The sequence below is a fragment of the Podarcis melisellensis genome (genome assembly GCF_964234715.1).
Source record: "Podarcis melisellensis genome assembly, chromosome: 3".
NCBI classification, from domain to species: domain Eukaryota; kingdom Metazoa; phylum Chordata; class Lepidosauria; order Squamata; family Lacertidae; genus Podarcis; species Podarcis melisellensis.
Genome location: NC_138530.1, coordinates 87,258,664 through 87,281,048, shown reverse-complemented (window position 1 = coordinate 87,281,048; position 22,385 = coordinate 87,258,664). Strand labels below are relative to the sequence as shown.

General features: G+C 41.6%; 1 protein-coding gene across 5 annotated transcripts in view; it reads right to left on the bottom strand.

The window, feature by feature from the left end:
* EYS (eyes shut homolog) overlaps positions 1–22,385 on the bottom strand; it is a 567,790-nt gene that overhangs the window by 271,423 nt on the left and 273,982 nt on the right. For all 5 annotated transcript variants that reach the window (XM_081905892.1, XM_081905891.1, XM_081905893.1 and 2 more), the window contains 3 exons: positions 20,469–20,593; positions 18,359–18,483; positions 15,681–15,912 (listed from right to left, as the gene is read on the bottom strand). In XM_081905892.1, coding sequence (XP_081762018.1) covers positions 15,681–15,912; positions 18,359–18,483; positions 20,469–20,593 — 482 coding nt within the window. The remainder of the gene's footprint in view (positions 1–15,680; positions 15,913–18,358; positions 18,484–20,468; positions 20,594–22,385) is intronic.

Genomic DNA, 22,385 nt, shown 5'->3' with positions numbered 1-22,385 from the left:
GATCATTTTTTTTAAAAAAAAACATAATTGAGACTGCAAGAGGCAGTGCTTGGGAAAAGCTCATCAGCAGGGAAGCTTATTCTAACATGAATTTTCCACTGGTAGTGTTAATGAAAGCTGGTTCCATTGAAGCTGTGCAAATGTTGAATCATTAGTCCAAGAAGAAGAGAATGTCTAATAAATTTGCACCTTCCTGGGATAGGCAAACTAGTTCCTTCAGACCATTTGCAGATAGTTAAAGGTGATATATTGAAAGGGTTGTGTATATATAGAGTTATGTGTTGCTTCCTATGCAACAGGCAACCAATAAGAATCTCAAGGAGAACAAGCTATTTAGCACTTAAAATGGAAGCCAGTTATGTCAAGCTAGCAAGATATGAACAATCATGGCCAGCACTGGCCAGATACATCACATCTTTTTTTTTATCATGTAATGGATCCATAATAAGCAGTGTATTATTATTAAAGGAACATGATCCAGAAAATGAGTGTTCTCTTCTTCAAAACAAAACAAACAGGAGAGGGGAAATAATGAACACTGGCTTGACAGGTTAAAATCCCTTTCAGTGATGAAAATATTAGGTGTAGCCTGCAACTTAGTCTGCACATTATAGCCGTTCTTTGATTGTTTCATTTCCACTACTATGACTCATAACAATAAGGGATTGACTTAAGAGTGTAAAAGGGCATGCAAAGGTCTAATTAGCATGTGTTCAATGGCCCATGACCTATTTCTACACATATCTTTATTGCAAGGTGGGAAATGAGAAGCTAGAAGTCAAACGAATGCAAGGGATCTATTTTAGTTATATAAGAGTCATTGAAAGGACTGAGAAATGAAATAGCGATGTAAGTAAGGCAAGGCACAGAGAAGTCTTAAACTAGAATGAAATGGCACAGTATTTAAAACTCCATAAATCTAAGAGATGTAGCAGTCATTAATGTTCTCTCTCTCCCTCTGCCCCATGCACGCACACATTAGACCATTGGATCTGCCCACATACTGTGATAGCTAGACAATTTCATTCAGAAATGCATGGGTTATCTTGCCTTATAGATTCCTCCTAACTCTTTGAATAGAAATGTGCCTTTCCAGACTCAAACTGCTGGAAAATCCAAAAGGATATTTTCTTGTACATCAGATCATGACTCAAACTGAAAAGAAAAGAAAAAGGTAAAAGGTAAAGGATCCCTGGACGGTTAAGTTTAGTCAAAGGTGACTATTGGGTGCAGCACTCATCTAGCTTTTCAGGCCAAGGGAACTGGTGTTTGTCCGGGTCATGTGGCCAGCATGACTAAACAGCTACTGGTGCAATGGAACACCGTGATGGAAGCCAGAGCGCACAGAGCCACAGTAGTACCTATTTATGTACTTGCACTAGTATGCTAGGTTGGCAGAAGCTGGAACAGAGCAACGGGAGCTCACGCCATCACATGGATTCGAACTGCCGACCTTCCAATCAGCAAGCACAAGAGACTCAGTGGTTTAGACCACAGTGCCACCTGAGTCTCTGCACTCAAACTGTAACACCCTTAGGTTTCAGTTGGTAAAGTTTCAATTAATATAAAAGGAGACCTTGCTTACTACTTATCTGTACTGGATTGGGGCCAATGATTCTAACAGTAGACAGGCCATAGATCTTCCCAGTGGTGGCCTGGGATCGGGGTCAGCTCAGCTGGCCTGCATCTTAGGATGACCCATATCCCAGGCACGACTCTGTTCAACATCATCCCCCTCTGACAGGTGGCTGATTCAGGATACATGCCCAATGCCTGAGCCAAAGCCTACACCATCTATAATCACTAAAGTTGTGGCTATTTCCAATTCCAAAAGTTAGTTGTGTGAATTGTTCCCCCTGTCAGCACCCCTCCCCCACTTTCCTTGGGGCACCCTGCACATGGGCTCGCAATAGTCAGACCTTTGATCACAGATGTTGATCTGAGTTACCAATCATAAAATGATAGTCAACGGTTCCCCTCTAACCTCCCCAGACTGTAAAATCTATTTAGCATGACCTTGGTTTGGAACAGGAACCACTGGGGTCTTGCTTGTTTTGTCTGGCAATGTGAAAGTACACAGCAGAGCCATCCCTTAATAAGTTACACTTTTGTGTCTAACACATGTTATACCAAGTATAGTTTCCTTCCTTCCTTCCTTCCTTCCTTCCTTCAAAGATACATTATTAATAGAACATGAAATCAGGGAATCTAAAACCCAGAAGGATAAAGATGTACAGGGGAGAGAAAAGAACAACCTATATCTAATCAGATCTAATCATTTGAAGTGTATTAAGTAATCAGCACAATTATCATGAAAAAGGTCCCCTCTGACATTAGGGAAATATTATTTGTTACTAAAATCAGCATGTTTTCCTTTGAGCTGCATCAAGTGATATACAACATGTTGATACCTATGAATCACCAACGTTCTCATTTCAAACAATTTGGGTACATGCCTATTACTGTATAACTATAAACCAGCTTTCAAAATTTAGCCAGGATTAGCTGATTGCATGTCATTAAAAGTGGGCTGAGGATCAACTAGCCCCACACCACGGTATCACATGCACACACATGCTGCCCCGCAAAACCATTACTCGGTAGTTAGACTGTATAGCTATTTCTCTTGGAAGCAGATAGGAGTGAGTGGAAACTAGTCTCCCTATGCAACATTGGCTTGAGATGACATGTAGAAGGAAGCCTCATTGATGCCAATGGGACAATCTAGGTAAGTGTATATAGAATGGGACATTCTAGTTAAGTGTATATAGAATTGCAGACTCAGAGATTCACCTATGCATCTATGAATGGACTGATTGGGGCAGATCACCTTGTCGACTTCCTACTGAGTTTGTAAATTATTTCTACCAAGTGCTGAAAATAGTGTCCTGTAGAACCCTAAAGCTGCTGTTGTCTCCAAGAAAAAATATTCCTACACCTGTAAAAAGTGAAAATTGGATTCTAACCATCCCGATTGCACACAGGCTTTACTACTTACTTTGCTTCTCATTTTTAAAACAACTCCAGAAATAAATAAGTTACCAAAAATCTGGATTTTAACAAAATTATCTTTGCTGATTTAATACAACGTAATAAAATACCTTTTTAAAAAAGAAAATGTTACATTGTGTCAATACACCATTTTCTCCGTAACATGCAGTAAAAATAGCCAGCCTATTGGAAAGGAATTATATGATTGTCCCTGTTGTCTATTTTTTAACCAAAATAGTCTGTTTTGGTTTGGTAATTTGAAATTTTCCCCATGCTCTACGTAGGGTGAAAAAAACTCCATTAGCTTTCATATACTGACGGGTTTGTATGTTCGTTTGTTTGTTTTGTTTTGCTGAAATTAGTATATAAAAAATAACAACTATTACTACCCTAGCAATCATTCCACAGAGTTTGGCCATACTCCAACCCTGCCTGCATTCATAGCTCTTTGAGCTGCATGCACAAGAGGGATGGTTTGTGCAATCTGTTTTTATTCCATGTATACACTTTAAAGCGAATACTTGTATGAAAGTGAGTGTGTGTGTTCTCAATCCAAGGAATGCCAAGAGGCTGTCAAAATCAGCCCACCAACCCTAACAGAACGGGTAAGATTTCCCAGCCTGTGGGCCACATTCGCTCCTACCTAACCTTTCAGGGCCCACATGGCCCTGGCATTTGGGGCCAGAGGCAAACAAGGCCATGGTCAGAGGCAAAAGTGAGCAGAGCATCAAAGGGGCACTTTGCCATTACAAAGTAGCCTAGTTCTTCACACTCATGCTTTCCTCTCTATCCTCTATAAAGTCAAACAGCAATGGCAGCACAGTTCAAGGCCATGTTCCAGTGAGGCAAAAGTACTCAAGCAAAACAGGGCTGGTGGGGGATGTGGCTTGAAAGGGTATGTGGCCTAGGGATTGTCCTGAGGGCCAGATGGAGAGGGCTGCAGGGTTGCATTTGCCCCCCAGGTCTGAGACCCGCCCCCCATTTCTGATTCATCTCTCTAGCACTGCAAATGCTTCTTCCCAGATTTGGAACTGTGTCTATGGTCCTGAGTTGCCAGATGGAGAGATCCAGACGCAACTGTATTCTCATTTCCTAATCCAGGAAAACAATGCACATGAGAGCCTGCTTCAGCATGCTCATTGCCCTCTATCAAAAGGGTTTCCAGCCATATGTGTTGGGTCAATGACATTTTGGGACAGCCCTATTGTTGTCATGGGTGGCCGTGAAGTCCAGAGCCAAACCGGACAAGGCAGTCTTGCCTTGAAGAAAGAAAACTGCCAATCAGGCCAATGGCCCATCTAGCTCAGTGTCATGGTCCGGTCTATGGGCGGTCGAAGTCCTGGCTGAGGACGTTGGGACTGGGGGCAAGATGGCGGGGTGGGAGCAGGAACGAGAGTCCAGAAGTCAGGGGTCCAAGGGTCAGGAAGCAAGGAGTCACAAAGTCAAGGGTCCGATGATTAAGAAGCAGGGAGTCAGGAAGCCGTGGTCCGAGGATCAGGAAGCAAGAAGCCAAACGCAGCAAGAAGAGGCGTTTGGATTTGATATCCCGCTTTATCACTACCCGAAAGAGTCTCAAAGCAGCCAACATTCTCCTTTCCCTTCCTCCCCCACAACAAACACTCTGTGAGGTGAGTGGGGCTGAGAGACTTCAGAGAAGTGTGACTAGCCCAAGGTCACCCAGCAGCTGCATGTGGAGGAGCGGAGACGCGAACCCAGTTCACCAGATTATGAGTCCACCACTCTTAACCACTACACCACACTGGCTCTGGAAACATGTTGCTGTGGCAAAGAACCGAAGGGAAATGCTGACCTTATATCCCTTCCTAGCTCTTGTCTCCAGGTGCTGTGAGTTACCAGGCGGCCTCACCTGTGCCTCTCCAGAACAAATGTAGGAAGGCCCCAGTCCTGCGAAGCCCTACTGGTGACAGGGCCTGGCTCCTGCATGCACTCCTGACACTCAGAAATGCCTTCAATGAATGGCAAAGGCTCTTTGGGTTCCAGGCAGGTGTGTGTCCCCCCCCCCCGAGGACCCAATGCCTGTTGCCCTCTTACGCTGTGCAGTTGGGTCCATGTTTCACCAAAGAGCTCAGGCACTGAAGCAGGCTGGATGGTGACTTAATAGTGTAGTGAATGGAAAGGCCTCTCCATAAGTGGAAGCTCCATGCCAAGGAAGTGGGGTGAGACCTTGGGCAGTGGGAGCTCCAGGAGTGGCACCCCCGTCTCCTCCACCACTGGTGTTGGCAGCAGCTTTGGGCAAGATGTCACTGAAATCTTGCACAGCACTTGACATCTTGGCAGAACCCACTTTTGCCATTGTTGCTTTGCAGGTGCTGCCACACAACCCAGGTAAGAGGGATTTCAGCAGCGGCACAACACATTCCTATTTTGCCTCAGGCAGCAAAACGGGATGCACCACCCATGGTTCCATGTGCACATCAGAAGCTCCTGAAAGATCCAGAGAGCTCCTAGATTGGGGCTTACACACACATACCATTAGATGAAAACTTTGGTGGTCCAGCTGAAGCAATAAATATTTCAGACCCTTTCCTGTACAGTAGTAATAATAAGCCACAGACTGCCTTCTGGTTCTGCATCACTTGGAGTATTCTATTTCAGACTTTCAAGCGAGATGGTAGATCATCATGCTGCTTTGTAGAAATTGGAATCCTAGTTTTGTATTAATGTTGACAGCATTCTCTAACCTACAATCTAGGTCAGATCTCAGCTGAAAATGGAGAGGAACAACACATTTGCTTTGAAGTCTGGTTGTTTGCTTGCTGCTGTATAAGTAATTATTAATATTAATGGTGTAAAGTTAAGCTCTCCTCATAAATTATTTACCCAAAGACTTTATTGTAAATGATCGTGTATCGCTGAAATATTAAAGTTTAGAAACGATCCAATGCTGCTTCTTGTTTTGACAATTTCCCTTATTACGGAGATAATATTCTAACTCAAGCACAAAAGGTTCACATTTGTTTCCACTTATTTACACATAATTGAAGTACTGTATTGTTAAGAGGGGGGAAATTCAAAGGAACTTATAAGACTAGCCTGAAAAATGCCCGTGGGACACTGGTAATATATTTTCACTTTATCTTATTATTGTCTGTCGAGATTGAAAGAAGCTTGAAGTCTGGAATAGAATTTTTGGCACATAATGCCTTAAAATACAATAGTAGGATAAATGAAATGTATCACCTAAACCCAGACTTGGGGGGGGGGGTGTACCTGGGTACACTTGCCCAGGCCTCAGAGCCCAGCCCACCCCAGCTTTGAGTTTATAACTTTATTGTAAGAGTCCTTCCTCAGACTTCAGACTAGTACTGCATGGGTGTGCCTAAAACGATGTATTTTTACCCAGAAACAAGTGCCACTGATTTCAGTGGGACTTACTCCTAAGTAAACATTCACAGAATTACAACCATAGGAATATACCTCTCTCTTTATGTGTGCATGCACGTATACACCCCTCTGTGTGTATATGTATATGGGGAATAAGTTGAGTAGTTAATGTGCATAACAACCAACCATTGTGCACATTTACCAGGCCTCATGGAAAATGTGCACATCATGTTTCTATGAAGAGGTAATTGTGCACATTTTCTGGTCAATATCCTTAATCTCCAACAGACCTTGGGAATATATATGTGCATATATCAACTGAATTTTGTACATCTTTAGTAGTCATTATGCATGATCCCCAGCAGGCCTCTCTCTTCTGCCTGCCCCCCTCTCCAGAGTTGCTTACAAAGATCAGATAAAGGACTAGACATTCACAATGCCGATCTCCCTTTAAGGAAGAAATCTAAAATAATGTAAATATACATACTTTATTGGGGAAGTGGGAGAGGACAGTCAGCTCTGGCATTATTTTGTTGGTTGGAAGAGAAGAGGAAGTGTGTACACAGAGGGAATGGATGGTGGCTGGAAAGAAGAGGGGAAAGTAAGAGGCAGAGGAGAAAGGCAGAAAGAGGGGAAAGGGAAGGACAGAGAGGGGGGAAAGAGTAGTGAAAAGATAAAAAGGGTGAGATGAAGGGGAAAGGAGGAACAAGGAGGTGAACGGGGCTAAGGGAAAGGGAAAGGCAAAGGAAGGCAACCAGAAGATGAATGAATGAAAGGATAAAAGCCAAGGTGAAGAATAGAGTGAAAGGCCTGCAGGATGCAATGTCCTGGCAAATTAAGCACATGACCTATCCCTGCATGGGGACAGTACTCCAAAATCAGAAAAGACTGATTATAGCATTCATAGGATTTGTATGTTCCTGTTTTTAGATGGATTATGCTCACAATTGTTTATAGACTTTATCGTTCCTTGTAAAGTCTAAATTTCTCTCCCTTTATGCCAGAAAATGCCTCCTTTGTCATTAGTAGCAATCCATTATCTTTCTTTTGGGGAAAACACACGTGCATGCCTATCCATGAGTCACCATCCTCAAGAAAATTAATATAATAAATATTTCTACATTCACATGCTCTTGCTGGTGATGAACATTGTTGAATAACTCCCTTGTTAACCTTGAACAGAAGGAAATATTTAATGTAACTCCAGCACCCACCCGAGAGGTGCAGAGAGAGAAACAATCCAAATAAGCACTTTAAATATTTGAACAGATACTAGAGTTGTGGTGGATGGAATCTTTTCATGACTGCGTGCCATTTGGATGTGCTTTGCTCTTTGTTCTGTTCAATGAAATATATAAAAAAAGAACCAGAGAAGGCTATTTTTCTGATGTGAAGGTAAAATGACCTAATTTTACTTAAGAACATAGCATACTCACGCGCAGGCTGATTAAAATAAAATAATAAAACCAAAGAGAATGTTATGACATTTGGGTAGGGGGAAGTGAGATACATCATTTTATTTGTTGAGTTTTCTCTTCTTAGTTCTTATAGTGCAGGAGTATGGAAGTGGATCCAGCCAGTATTTCCTGCACTCCCCACAGTCCATGTTTGACAAGCTGTGTGCTTGACAATTACCTGGCACCACAAGCATTGCTGAGGCTTCAAATCACTGTGCAACCCAACAATCAGCTGATCATCAGAGCTTCCAAACAGACATGCACTGTTCTTTGACATCCCATTGACCAGCTGACGGCCAGGGCTTCAAAGCACTACATATAGTTCAATGCCAGTCCTGAGCAAACTACTTTTTGGCTCAGCCACATATCCACTTGTCCCGCATCTGACATCAGATGTTGGGCAGATGGGCATGACTTGGCCAGACAGCCTCAAAGGACTAATGGAGAGACCCGGTGTGCCTAATTAGGTTTTTGAGGCGGGCCTCTGGAAAAGTGAAGGGATTGATAGATCAATCTAGCTGTCGAGTTTACTTCTTGTAAAGCTCTTGATAAACTCACTACTTATGTGCCTAGTCAGTCTATTATTTATTTATTTTTTAATACTGGAACCAGTCCACAAAATTCATGCTTGTGCTTCTCACCTCAAATCTCAAAACCAGGAGCCAACATGACAACTGTGGAACTCATGGAAGAACAGATGACACCACTTTTGTACATAGGGCCTTTGCATATAGGTAGCAAAGTGTAATTTGTAATTAATTGCAGAACTGTAACAGAAAGACCCAAGATTTGCCACTAAATTCTGTTTGTGGTAGAACTCAGTAGCATCTCTAATCAAAGTTTTGGCTTTAAAAAACCAAAAATAAATAAATTATTAAAGATTTTTGTGTTTTAAAAAGCACATGCGTTGTCTCTTTTTCCGTTTGTGTTTTCTACAGATCAATTACATTTGTTGTGAGACAATATTTTGTATGCAGTATAGGCTTGTAGAAAAGTGGTGAGCTAGATTTCTGTGCAGTTGGCTAGAGCACTGGTAATGAAAAATAGATCTCAAAAGAAAGAAAGAACTCTGTATATTTCATGGTTTTTTTAAAAAAAAATCGGTAAAAACAGAAGATTGATTTTCAACGTGCTGAATGGTCTTTGAGCAATGATATGTTTTAGACATATAAATGACAGCAGTGGGAAAATCTGATCCATTTTGTATGTGAGGGGGGATATCTATTTAACTACATACATATCTTCTAAGCACCACCAAATGTCAGTCCACATGCAACATGGTGAAACAGAATACTGTAAGTTAATGAAATCAACCAAACAATGTACTTGGGTGTGCAACAGTCATGTGAAACCTATATTCCATATAAAATTCACGCTGTTTAAAAATTGTATATGTGTATATGACCTATGAAATGTTCAAACACATTTGGCTAAGGAGAAGCTCAGCTACATTTCTTTTGTGGTTATAAAGCCTCTCTGATCTTGAATTCTGAATGTATCAAAGCCTGTTTGGCAGGAAGACACAGTTCAGCTAAGGAACCCTCTAAACATCTTTTTCACTGTACATTCATGATGTTTGTGCTCATGATAGTATTGGGACAGTTATATGCAGTCCCGCTTCCAATACTGTTTCCACCTGCAAATATTTCAGGGTGGACATACTGCTTCATTTCCAATCGATGCATGTCCTGTAACCGGTTGAAATCTTCTAAGCTTTTGTAATGCAAATGTTCTGGGTTTATTTGTCCTTCTTTTGTTGCACTATAGCACAAGAGTACCCTTCCAGATTACAATAACATTGCAGTAATACTGGGAATGCACCTCAAACCAGCAAATAAAGCTGCAGGATGTGTGGAACGTCCAGTATATGGCCACCACTAATGCACTATTGTTATATCAATGCAATGCTACATAATACCCCCAACCCCCCCCCCCCCAGCCTGGAGGGGCCCTAAGCAGAAGAGTGTTTCCCCTCATAAGTGAGGCCAGGCTGTATTCAAATTTGAAAACAGCAGAAGTGTCCTATTTTTAGTGTAATGGCCATAGTTAACAAAGGACATCAGATGGTTTTCCACACTTGCGTCCTTTGTAAAACTGAGAGAGACTAAGGATGAAGCAGTGGAAGTGCGATGTGGTGCTTCAAAGTCACAACCCATCAAAAAGCCTTTTGGGGCAGCGGTTCTTCCCTAAATCAAAGTAAAAGCATGCTAGGCTAGCGCTTTATTCTTTGCTGTGGCAGCTGTTCACTATATCACGGAGGAGGTTGGCTGCTCCAAGTGAGGTCTGTAAACCTACTACATTGAGGCCATGACCTAACTTACAAAGTTGAAATCCAGAAGCCCAAGCCAAGCTCAGAGAGACAGAGACAGGGGGAAAGAGTGATCACTTGTGTAGGCAAACACTGTCTGCTGATCCTGGCAATTAATGAATTTAAATGCCAGTGTAGCATAGGTAACACAAGGCTCGCTTTAAAATAAGCACCTGGCCATGGCTCCTGGAGACAAAATTAAATATGAGATGAATAATAATGACATACCTGGCAGCACTGATAAAGACAAGGCTTAAATGACTAACGAGTGTGATAGCAGCTGTAGTGAAAGAAGCTGACACCCACAAAGCATGCGATAAACCAGCATTAGAAGGCAAAGGTGTCACTGAAGCGAAAATATCCCTTATAAATCTCTGCCCAGAATATTTTACATACATTACTTGTACATGAAGAAATGAAAAGCTGAAACTGTATCCGCAGTAGAAACAACAAAAGGAATGGGGGGAGTGGTGACATTTTCTGTTATTTATACGTTTGCAAAGTATCTACAATGCTTACATTCAAGAAATCACATCTTTGCATCAAAGCAGCCTTCCCCAAGCTGAGGTCCCCTTGTGTTGTTGGACCAAACCACCCATAATTCCTGCCCACTGACCGTGCTGGGTGAAAATGATGGTAGTTGAATGACATCTGGGGCCACAAGGGTGCTGCAAATGTTTGATTTAAGTGAGTGTTTTGGATTAGGTAAAAGAGGTACTAACTTTACTCTGACACACACACACACACACACACACACACACACAGCATCCATACTGTGCTAGAAAAGATAAACACAAGCAAAGTGACACATTGTCCTTTGAGAGGGTAAGATGAGGCAGTTTAAATGGTACACTCACCAACCTCAATGAGGTCCTGCACTAGGGGTTGACCTGTGGGCACTGGCCAAGACCCACACTTATGCTGTTGGTCCACTGCCCAAGCCCTTTGGCCTTCCTCCTCTGCCTTCCTTTGCCATCTACTGGCCCTCTTGAAGCAACAGAGCCAGAAGTTGACAAGAGAGAGAACAGGTAGAGGCCAAAGCCTTTCTCCTCCTCACTGCCATTACCGCACATTCACCTTTGCTCAGTGATAGCAGTGAGAAAGTGGAGCAGAAGTTGCTGCTCCTTTACTTTGCCTGCTCCCTTCGGATGTCGTTGGTAGGGATTGAGTTAAATCAGCAGCAGTGGTGGCAGTTACTCTGAAAATGCTTTGCTTTGGGGGCTGGGGAGCCCAGAAACCTGGAGCGGGCAATGTCACCAAGAGTCAGTATTGCTATTCTTGCTAAAAACTATTGCATGTAATATAGTGCCCAGCTCAGCTATTAGATGATGAACTAAGCAGGTTGCTTATTGCTCATTTCACCATCTGTGTTAACTTTGCAGCAAAATCTAAAGGTTCACACTTGAAGATTAAATTGCAAATAAAATAAAAATGCAAGTGCAGGTGAAAATCTCCCACCTAAAAATGCAGACATAAATAAATATTTCACTATTCATTTCACAAACTCATTTAATTTCTGACAACCATATCCACTTTCTGCGTAGAACCAGTGAGGTGGCCACCCAACTGAGTAATAAATTTACATGTAGTCTGAACAAGGGGTATTGTTTTCCCTGGAAGCCACTGTTTTACCATATTGTTATTACTCTGACCGTTGCCTGGAAGATGTACTGGATGGGATTGCATTACAATGAGATTCAGCCAATCAGGAATGGACACATAATGATTGGGAAGTGATGGGAAGTGAAGTCGGGTTTGTTGGCATTTGGTAAATATATCACAGTGATGCATAGAAAGAAAACGTCTAGGAAGTCTGCTGGTTGGAAGAATAAAGAAAAATTAAAGTTTATCAGTTATGGCAAACCAGGCCATTCTGAGTACAGGTTTGCCAAAATGAGGCATTAGCACACACCAGCTCATATGTGGACTAACAAACTTGGAGAGGAAACAGGAAGAAATCCAAAACCCGAAAGAAAGTAATCTATTTTACAAACACGTTTTTACTCTAAGGTAGGAATCGCTGGGGGAGACTAGGTTGTCTTCCTATCCCCACGCCGCGGCTGGTTCATATATAGCTTATTGCAAGTGTTGTTGCTTTACATCAAAGAAGGTTAAGCAATCAAGTGTATATATTTGCAAAACATACTGGGGGAAAATATCACCGCAAAGGGAGTCCTTTTCTAGCATTTTAAAAACTGTTTTCAATAAGAGTAGTTTGTGCTCAACCCAGGTTAATCCACTCCCACTAGTAGTAAACTACCAACCAGCTCTAGCATATTTTGCTACTGATTCATCAGTCTGAGGTATAGTTTTCTAATTATGTAGGAGTATATGAACCCTCAACTGAAGTATAAATTGGTACAGTCCAATCACTGGTTTTCTACCTCATCTACTCCAAATGAGAATGAGGTTTAAATGGCAGCTCTAAAATAACAACTGTTTGTGACATATAAAATATCCAATATTTTAAACATGACTGGATGTTTCAGGTCTGTATATGTTATGCACACTTTCATATGAACCGTCCTCTCAAATAAATAGCCATAAACCTTTAGGCAACAATATATCTACCAAATAGAAGTTAAAAAAGTAGAAGAAGCAACAACTCACCAGACAATGTCAGCTGGTAAGGGGTAACAGTTGAAGCTACTACTGACATGCTGTGTGACTGTGATAAGGGGCTGTCTGAACTTGCTGTATGTTCTTCATCTGTACTATCAGTCCACTTCAAATACTGCTGTGAAGTACCATCTATTACAGTTAAAGCCTGATTTTCATCAGAAAATGAAAGGTACTGTGTCGCTGAGATTTTCGCAAAGTACGTTTGTGTAGGGAGTGGCTGGTCAGCTAGTACTGAAGAGGATGCCATATCAGAAAAGGCTGATAAATGCCCACGAAGAAAAGTAACCACTGAGCCTCTTTTTGAAGTTCCTGCATGCTCAAGGTGCAAATCAAAAATCCTTTCTGAACTTCTTGGTTCATGTGATGTGGACTTATTGGAACGAGATGCAACATGGGCGCCATTTTCTTCTTGAAGAGCATTGCTCAGATAAAAAGCTAACAATGTATCCTGAGTCAATGACTGAGACATCTCCATAATTGGATCATGTGATGTGTAGTCCAGCTGTTCCACGCCAGTTAATTTCCTACTCAAATACATGTTTGGTCTTTGAGAAGCTGAGATGGTCGGAAATGATGGCTCTAAATGGATGGTTTGTAAAAGAACAGTTGCTACGCAGTCCAAATAAACACATGAGAATTCGGTGCTTGGTTCCTCCAAGGGCCTAGTTTGAAAATACCCTTCTGTAGTGAATTTATATCTGCTTAGTTCAGTAGGATGAAAGGAAGATACTTCTGTGAATTTTGCCGATGATGCCGTTCCCCAAGCTGAAACAAATGAATGCCCAGAGGTACCGGCAGTAGATCTCATTAATGTGGAGCAGCTGGTTAATAACACCAAATTCATCCAGAACGCCTCATGAAGGAGAGGCTCTTTGCTATGCAGAACCTGATCTGAGAATTCATTGGAGAGTTTCATGTCAGCTGAAGAACCTGTTGCACATGTTTGGTTTAATTTGCTAAAAGAACCTACAGTTTGCCAGTTGAGGTCAAAGGATGTCTGCCTTTTGGATTGCTGCATAACTGATGAGCTAAAGCCGCCTACCTTTTCTGAAATGGCTGCTTCAAGAGGGAAAACAGATATCACAGAGGGCTTCGGTAAAATCCAGTCTTTGCCTATCGATATTAGGGAAACAGCCAATTGCTCTCTAGTATCCTCTTGAGGCAACATGGAGAGAACTGAAAATGCAATTGCCAGAGTGGCAGGCTGGAATCTGGGGGAGAGTAATGAGTGACTATTTAATTCAATCAAAGTCTCTGGTATGCTACTAATTACTGAACTCACGTCTGTAGCAGATAAAGCAAGAGCCTTATGGTTCCCTACTGACAAACTTTGCACAGAGGGAACTGGAACCGTCATTAAGGAGTCTGTGATAAATGAGGTTATATCATACTCATCTTGTGAGAGTGAGACTAGTGTTAAATCTCCTGAACTATCAATCATTGTCCATGGCTCAGTTGTTATGTCGGACGTTATTCTTGTTGCAAACGGACCTGAAAATCCCAACAACTGTGAGGTGGGAATGTCTGCTGAGGAAGTGAGCAAGAATGCTGCTGAAGACTCACTATTGGTGGTTAATGATCCTAGTCCCGTGCCTTCAAGTGGTATGCTGGACATTAATTTAGCCATGCTAGAGGTTGCAAGAATCCCATGGCTGAGAAAGTCTGTCTTTTGCAGACCTTTAGAGGATAAAAAGTAAGGGGGGCAGTTAGAAGAAAATAAAAAATGAACAACTTTGGCCCTAGGCTGGATCGGCAGCAAATTGCATTGCTACCTGAAAACCATTAATTCTCACCCAGGCACCCCAGAGCAGACAAATACAACTCCGTAAATCATATTCTTAATAAAAGTGTAAGAAAAATTTTAGTGACCGCAAGAGCTGACTAAATGCAAAGCCTCACATTATTCACATGGTGAGGGCTGTAGCCAGAACAAATAGCATTGCTTGGAAGAGATGTATTAAATTTGCTAAATCAATTTTTTCCCTGAGAATCAATATAAAAAGGATAAATTACAGATCTGTACCATTGAGAACTTGAGGGGCTGCCACGATAAGCTGGAAAAGTTACAAAGATAATTATATTTACAAATTGGGTCACATTTAATTTGCTTATCTACATCAAGAAGAAATATTACTTAGATTTTTTTTTAAAAAAAGGAAAACAGCAAAAAGATCAGGCCAAAAGAGGGAACGAAGCATGCATTTTGAAGTTCGCTATTGAATAGCACAGTGTTTAGAAGAGATGTAGTTGAATGAATAGGCTCAGACACATGACACTCAAAATAGGCCACTGCATTTAAGATACTATTCCATTTTTAATGGTTTCCATGCTAGTGGATTCTTTTCCTTTCTGAATTTGAAGCACAAAGGAGTGAGAAGAAAAGTGGAAATGTGCAAAACCCGGAGTAGCTTGTTACAGGCATTCTTATGTATGAAAACATCAAGAGGTTGGGAAAAGATGCACACAAGAAAGATACGTGCCAGGGAAAGGAAAGGCAAGTTTCTCAAAGCGCCGTCATCTGCCTTCCAGTCTGAAGAGGATTGCACTAACAGAGGGGGCAGAGACGTATTAGGCAGCATACAAAGTCACACATATTAGCCAAGCTCAAATGAAAAGCCAAACAAGTTATGGAAAAAATGCAATTCTCTATACAGTGTAGGCCAACAGCTGGAGTGGAGAAGGGGATATTGTCCCTGAGTGCTTTTGCACTCAGTCCACCAGGAGTTCTAATAAACAAAGAATGGCATTCAAATTAACAGAGACAAGACAGGTGCTTAGTTAAAGAGAGCAGAATCCAGAGTTTGGGGAGGGGGGACCCTGAAAGAATACAGACGAGAAACACAGAATACAGAAGACATTAATCCTTATAAAAATAATTTAAAACTGCACACACTGAAAGGGCAGGGTTTCATTTAGAACCTCTCAGTCTTTTATTCATAATACTTGTACTTTCTTACCTGTGGAAGTTTGAAAAATATAAAGGTCAGAAGGCGAGAGGCTTGGATGGGCTGATGCGAGGCCTCTCTGTAATGGCTCACTAGGGGGCACTCCTTCCATTTTGATGATGGTTTGTCCCCTTTGGGGGACTGCAGGTAAACAGGTGATATTGTTTATTCCATCCACACAGAGAAACCCAGCAGGGCAGGTACGTATTAAGCAATCGTCGTAATTAAGCTCACAGCTTCGGCCCTAGAGGAGAAGTTTTTAAAAAGTCATTATGAAGGCCATTTCCATTTCCTTGTCACATTAAATGGTTCAAATTATTGCTTTCTTTTGATTCCGCCTCCCCCCACCCCACCCAAAAAGAAAAGAAAGAGATACTGTCTTATTTCAGCTGGGCAGACTGCACTTCCCAAAATTAATTTAAGCCCACTGAGATTTTTCCCTTTATTGATTTCATGACAGAGACCCAGGCTTTTCAATTGCAATTTAATTATGGCATTTTGACTTCCAATCAGTTCAAAGAGCAAACTATCGGTATTAAAATAAAGATTCCATCTCACAGTCCCTATCACATTCTATATCCTAAAACAGTTTTGTTCCCAAGTTGTCTGCCTTTTAAAGTTAACAATATGCATCTCGGAGATTGAACCAAAGTGATATACAAGGGTGTAAACAAAAAATATGTTCTGATGCTATAATTACTTTATGTTGTACTGTCTGAAAAGTACACAGTTTATTCCACACTTTAACTTGATTTGTGCAGCATGAGGATGCTACTTCCTAACAAAGCATGTTGCAATACACTGAAATTGAATTAGTTCTTGGGGAATCAAGAAATGTGTTGCCTGTCTAAGGAGCCACAGGATGGTGTTTGCTATGGCATGCCAATCTTTTCTTTCTTTCCACTGAGTATGCACTCTTTTGCAAAGCCTGCCTACTAGTCACAGCACTAGTCAAGGTTGCAAATACTATCGTGGCTAGGGATGGAATTTTCTGAAAATCTCAATATCAACATTGTGCACACAGATATTTTTTTTTTTTGCAATTCCTACCTTGCATCTTGGTCTCGACACACAGTTAGCACTAGGTCTGTTTGACCTTTTCTTCTCTCTGTGTTCAAAGTATGTGTGTTTGTGTGCTTCTGCTCAGTTGTGCCTTTATGCAAATAGAAAGACTCCTTCCATTTGTGGAAGAGTCTTTGAACTAGCGAAGGCCAATAATGGAAGAGGAAGGGAGGGGATATTCAGATTTCTCCTTCTCCATGCAGGTTTGTGCCACCTTCCAGAGGGTTCCTCAACCATCCACATCAGATTGTCTGGAGGGGGCAGAAAGGGAATGCATGGGGGAGCAGGAACAGATAAGTATCTTTTCCCCTCCATCCACTAGTGGAGGGATTTGCTGGGTTAAAAGTCCTTCTACTCATGGAATGGAACAATTGGATTCCACCCATATAGCCCATATGTCCGATGATATAGTGTTTGGCCCAGAAAACCTTGTGCCAACATGAATACAGTATCCTGCTCTGTAAAAGTTCTCCTTCTCCTTGCTTATCTTTTCTCAAAAATAATTGACTAATGTCCCCTGAAAGCCCCGGTCTGAAGCTTCAAATGAGAACTATCAGGCAAAATAATTCCAGCCAGCCCTTCCTTTTGTTTTTATTTATCCAAAGCATCTTTTTCCTTTAAAAAAGTCCAAGTTGTGCGTTGACAGAGATGAAATAATGCAGTTGTTCAGCTCTTTGAGATTTCAAATTGATGTATTATATAATTAAACTATTGGGGAGTGATACTAAATAAACCACGCACGTAAATCACTTTGATCTTAACCGTTTTTTTCTTCTTCAAACAGCAGTTTCTTCCCTATTCGTGTCTCTCCCCCCACACCCGCAACAGTAGGAAAAGAATGGAATTCATCTGAATAACTGCTTGCATATCTTGGGAGATTTATTGTAAAGCTGACAAATAAATAATGTATATCTACTGAACAGGAAATTTGTTGTGCATTATTAGCCAGGAATCCAAATTCAGCAAGAGCAATCTGCGCAAGGTAACAGGATAAGATCTGGTGCGAGTAAAACAGGCAGGATAAAATCACTATGGCAAAGAAACAGGTTTGTATACATGGACACAATTCCTGGCTCAAGTGTAAAAAAGGTTAATGAAGTGGGAAGGGTGGATTTAAACAGAGCTCCCTTAGGAAACAGAATATTCTGCAACTTGATTGGATTATGGATGCAGGGTGCTTTCCCCACTTCTACAGTTGTTGTTTTTTTACAACACAGCCATAGAGTTGTGGTGTCGGGGTGTGCATGTGTCACAGCTCAAGAATGACTCAGCAAACCTAAGCCGCATTTGACTGGTGCTGTCACAGCCAGTTTATAGCACAAAGGTAATTTTCAATTGGGGGTTATATAAGCCTAAAACTCCAAATTTAACTTTGACAAACTTCATGGAAGAATCCAGATATACCCCTGCCAGGGAAACATTCAACATCTTCCCAGAAATAATAGATAAAGAGGTGGACAGCTGTGTGACTGCACCACTTCAGACAACAGATGAGGACTCAAAGAGAGCAACACAAGAGGGAGAAGCAGGCAAAGTCCCTCTTCCCTGATACATAGTTTTCCACGGGCAGAGAGGACTTGTGGGTATGTGCAATCATAACACATCTAGCGAGATTTTCAATAGCATACCACAAATCCAGGTTTGCAGTAACAGGTGTAGCCAAAGCCTGGTTCATTCTGGATGCAAATCCCATGCATGCAGGGATTTGATGCACATTCATTGATATCCTCTTCACAACGGAAGCCTTCCCAGCCTGTTAGAATGAAAAAAGGTGTATCTCATTGACCTTTGCTATTGTAAAAACCATGTTAAAAGTCTCTCTCTCTGTGTGTACACATCCAAATCTCTTGATATGTCTCCCCTGCCCCATTCAAACAAAATAGTAAAAAATAAAACACGGACCAAGTGTCCCTATTTTCCAGTTCCCTAGTGTGCATCACCATGCCTGCTTGGTCCTGTGTTGAGCAGGGAGAAGTGAAGGGAGTTTGTACTCACATTTGCCTTCTGCTCCATCTGACTGAGAACCCAAAGTTACATGCATCCCTCGTCAACGCAGAGGATTCTGCTGGTGTTCAAGTGAATGTGAGCAAACGAAACAAAGACTTCAGAACTCTGCTCAACACAGGAAGGTCAAGGACTGGGGAGACAGGGGGGGCAGGGAGCCAGATGTGGGAGGGGGGCGGCGCCTAGGGCTGGCATGTGTAGCTTTATGCTTACTACTTGTGGGGAGGTTTCCTGTTCATGCAGAACCTAAACAGCACCAGTAACATCCTACACAAAACTCTTGTTTGCTGTATTTTTAGGACAAACAATTAAAAATGCATGTTTCCCTAAGAACAGAAAGCCAAGATAGAAAAAAAAAATACTATGGCATGCTTCTCAAATATATCACACATGCAATATGTGAGATATATTTATATAATACACCCCCCCCTATCTAACTGATTTCAATGGAAGAGTGTTAATCATATGTGTCTAAATCTTTCCTCTTAATCTTTCCAAGTGCTTAATGCTGGCTCAGTGGTGCCCATTAAGCATCTAACAACAGTGAGGCAAACTATCAGCACTGTCATTTCTAAAGCAGCCACTGGAAGCTCCCATTTTGATCACAGCAGTGACTCTGAAGAAACTGGATCCCCTCCCCTCAATGCTATATTTCCAATCTCAATCTCCAAAGCTGCTACAACCCCCCAGTGCCTGCTTTAAGATGAAAATGAAAATGTCGGCATATCTCAAAGGAGCCAACTCCTAGGGACATTGCCATTCAAATGGTGTGTGTACACTGCATCAGGTGATCGATTATGTGGGGTGGGGTTTATCTGTCCTCTCCCCAATATTTTATTCAATTTGGCACCCCTGACATACCTGGTTACAGATTCCTCACATCCCAAGTGTCCTGCATAAATAAGGGTCAATGGCTGCCAATAGGCATACGACCATGGAAGACCAGAATCCAACAAGCTGCCTTAGACATGACTTTTGATCGGCAGGTCCCTTGTACTATTTCAATATGCGATTGAAAGCCCCCCTCAGTTTTGTAAGTTGCTTGCCTTACAGCAGTTCAGAAGTCTTTTGAATTGGCAGAACTAATTGTGTGATTATTTGCATTCCAGCCAAGCTGAAGACACAAGGAAGTGAAGGGAGAGAGGAAGCACATGACGCCAGCGATGCTCTAAACAAGGGTATTAATCTCAAGGCACATGTTTATTTAGTTGCATTTATTTTCAGAAAGCCACTACTCCCCCCCCCACCTGATGATATGTTTGAGGGACAGAAGACTGTCTGAAACGATCCCATTAGATGTGTCCAATTCCAAGAACTGTCTTAACTCAAAGTGCAAACAATTTGTTCCACCATTTTCTTTCACAGTAACGTTTAATCATTCTGTTTAAACCATGGCACAATTAACCACTTTAAAATGCAAATTAAAACACCCCATTCTACCTTTGGACTTCAGACAATATTTTAAGTGCATTCAGTGGCTTCCCTTGAAAAGTGTCTATTTTGATCAAGAGGTTACATCAATTTGCACCTCAGAATCACTCTGGAAGCAAGACAATCGCAATGCATTACTTTCTGTTTACAGAAAAGCATTAGCTCCAGAGCTTAATTTCAAGTATGTGCTGCTTTATCTTGGTATGTAAAAAAAGAATGTTCTTTGCATTCAAAAGTACTTTAGGAATTAAATCCTTTATGACATAAAAATGCTTGAATTCAAAATATCATTTCAGTGGTTACCTTCCTGACATCTGCAGAAGTATCCATTAATAAGGTCTTCACAGACGGCGCCATGCTGGCAAGGTGATGAGATGCACTCATTAATGTCTGCTTCACAAAACTGACCAGAGAATCCATCCAGGCATCTAAAGATTTAATAAATTCCATAGTACAATATAAACATAGTGCAGTATAGTACAATAGGTTTTTTTCTTGAATAAATGTTTTATTTATATATTTTTGACACATTCAATCTTAGTTTACACTACTTTTTGTTAGATAACTACCACCTATTATGTTATTTGTACACTCACATTGTTCATCCTAGAGAGGACCAACCTTGTCCCAGAAATCACTCTTATGGGCTGCCAAGTTGTAATGAGGAAAACGTCTTCCCCTTTCAGGACCACATGACACTTGCTTTTAAGATCCATTTCAGTCTACATTACAACACAACATTGTGGCAGAAAACAATCTGACAACCTACACAAATTATTGTAACCTGGGGGTTGATGGATATTTTTGCTGGACTATTGATTTTGTGGGACTTCTCAACCACTTTCCATGTTTTCAGGCATCAAGTTCTTCTGGGATGTCTTGATGGATTCAGGGCATTACTTTGTGATGGTTCCACTTCCATGAAATGAGATGGGATATGCTCAGTAGGCAGAGTTCATGGCCAGGTGGCCCATGCATGAGACAGGCAGAGGCAGCTACCTCAGGCGGCAGAACCCCAAGAGAAGGCACCTTCACAGGAACCCTGCCCACTGAGATCTCATGGTATCTTGTTGTAGCCCACCATTGCTGTTTTGTGGGTGCTGCGGCATGATCCAGGTAAAGGAGGCTTGGGGGGCAGGGCTTTGGCAACAGCGGGGCAGCACCTTCCTATTTCACCTCAGATGGTGAAACGGGATTGGGCTGCCCCTGCCAGAAATGCCATAGCTTCTGCTTCTTCCAAGGAGATGTGCTGTGTGGGGCTCACCAGATTGCACTGTCCAACTCACAGTGTTTAATATTTATATGAAACTTGGAAAAACCATCCATTTATTTGCAGTGAGATGCCATAAGAATCCCTCTTATCTTTCTTTTTTCAGCAAATCCAGGTACACTCACAGCAGCTTTATCTCCCATTTCAGTTGGAGATTTTAAAGGGCAGTGCCTGGTGTCCAATATAAGGGGTAGGTAGGAATTCAATTTCCGAGTATATTTGCTTTGGAACACTGTCAGATGAAATTGCCGCTCTAACAGTTGCATTGCCAGTGAGTTTAAAATGATCATTAAAAAATGAAAGGAAATGCAAGTGAGCATTTAATTGACCTTAGCATGTACTATAGCAAGAACACTCCTGCCAGAGTAGTTTAAGAAGGTCGGTGATTCAAAGTACAGGCATCTTTGAAGAAAACCCACAAAACAGCAGATTTAACAGGGAACACGGCAACAGATTTTAAGTTCATTTCCAAAGGTTTTTTTTAGTCAATAATGTGCTTATAACATAAGTTTGCATCTCTACTGATAAAACACCAACCTGAAAGCTATAGATCTTATGGCCACAGCCATTATTTGCTCCCCAAATCAGGCTGAGAATGAAAGCAAAGAGTCTCTTCCCCAGCTGTAGGGCAGCTTCATATGTTCATATATCCAGAGGTTATCGACAAAGCTTACCTGTCTTCTGGTTGAACAACTCCCTTCAGTCTTATATTGGGCCTGCGACTCTCCAAATGTCAAACTATCTCCCCCCGATCCAATTCTAATCCATATCCTGCTGTAGCCCATTGTTCTTTGTCTCTGTCTCACCTGTACCCTTTTCTCATCTCCTTTCATCTCTCTGGTGACATTTCACAGCTTATGAATAATTTGTATAACTGCCAGGTTGAAGGCTACCATCTCAAAAACACTCTTCCTCAAATGCGGCAGTTTGCTGAGGTTATTTAGGAGCAA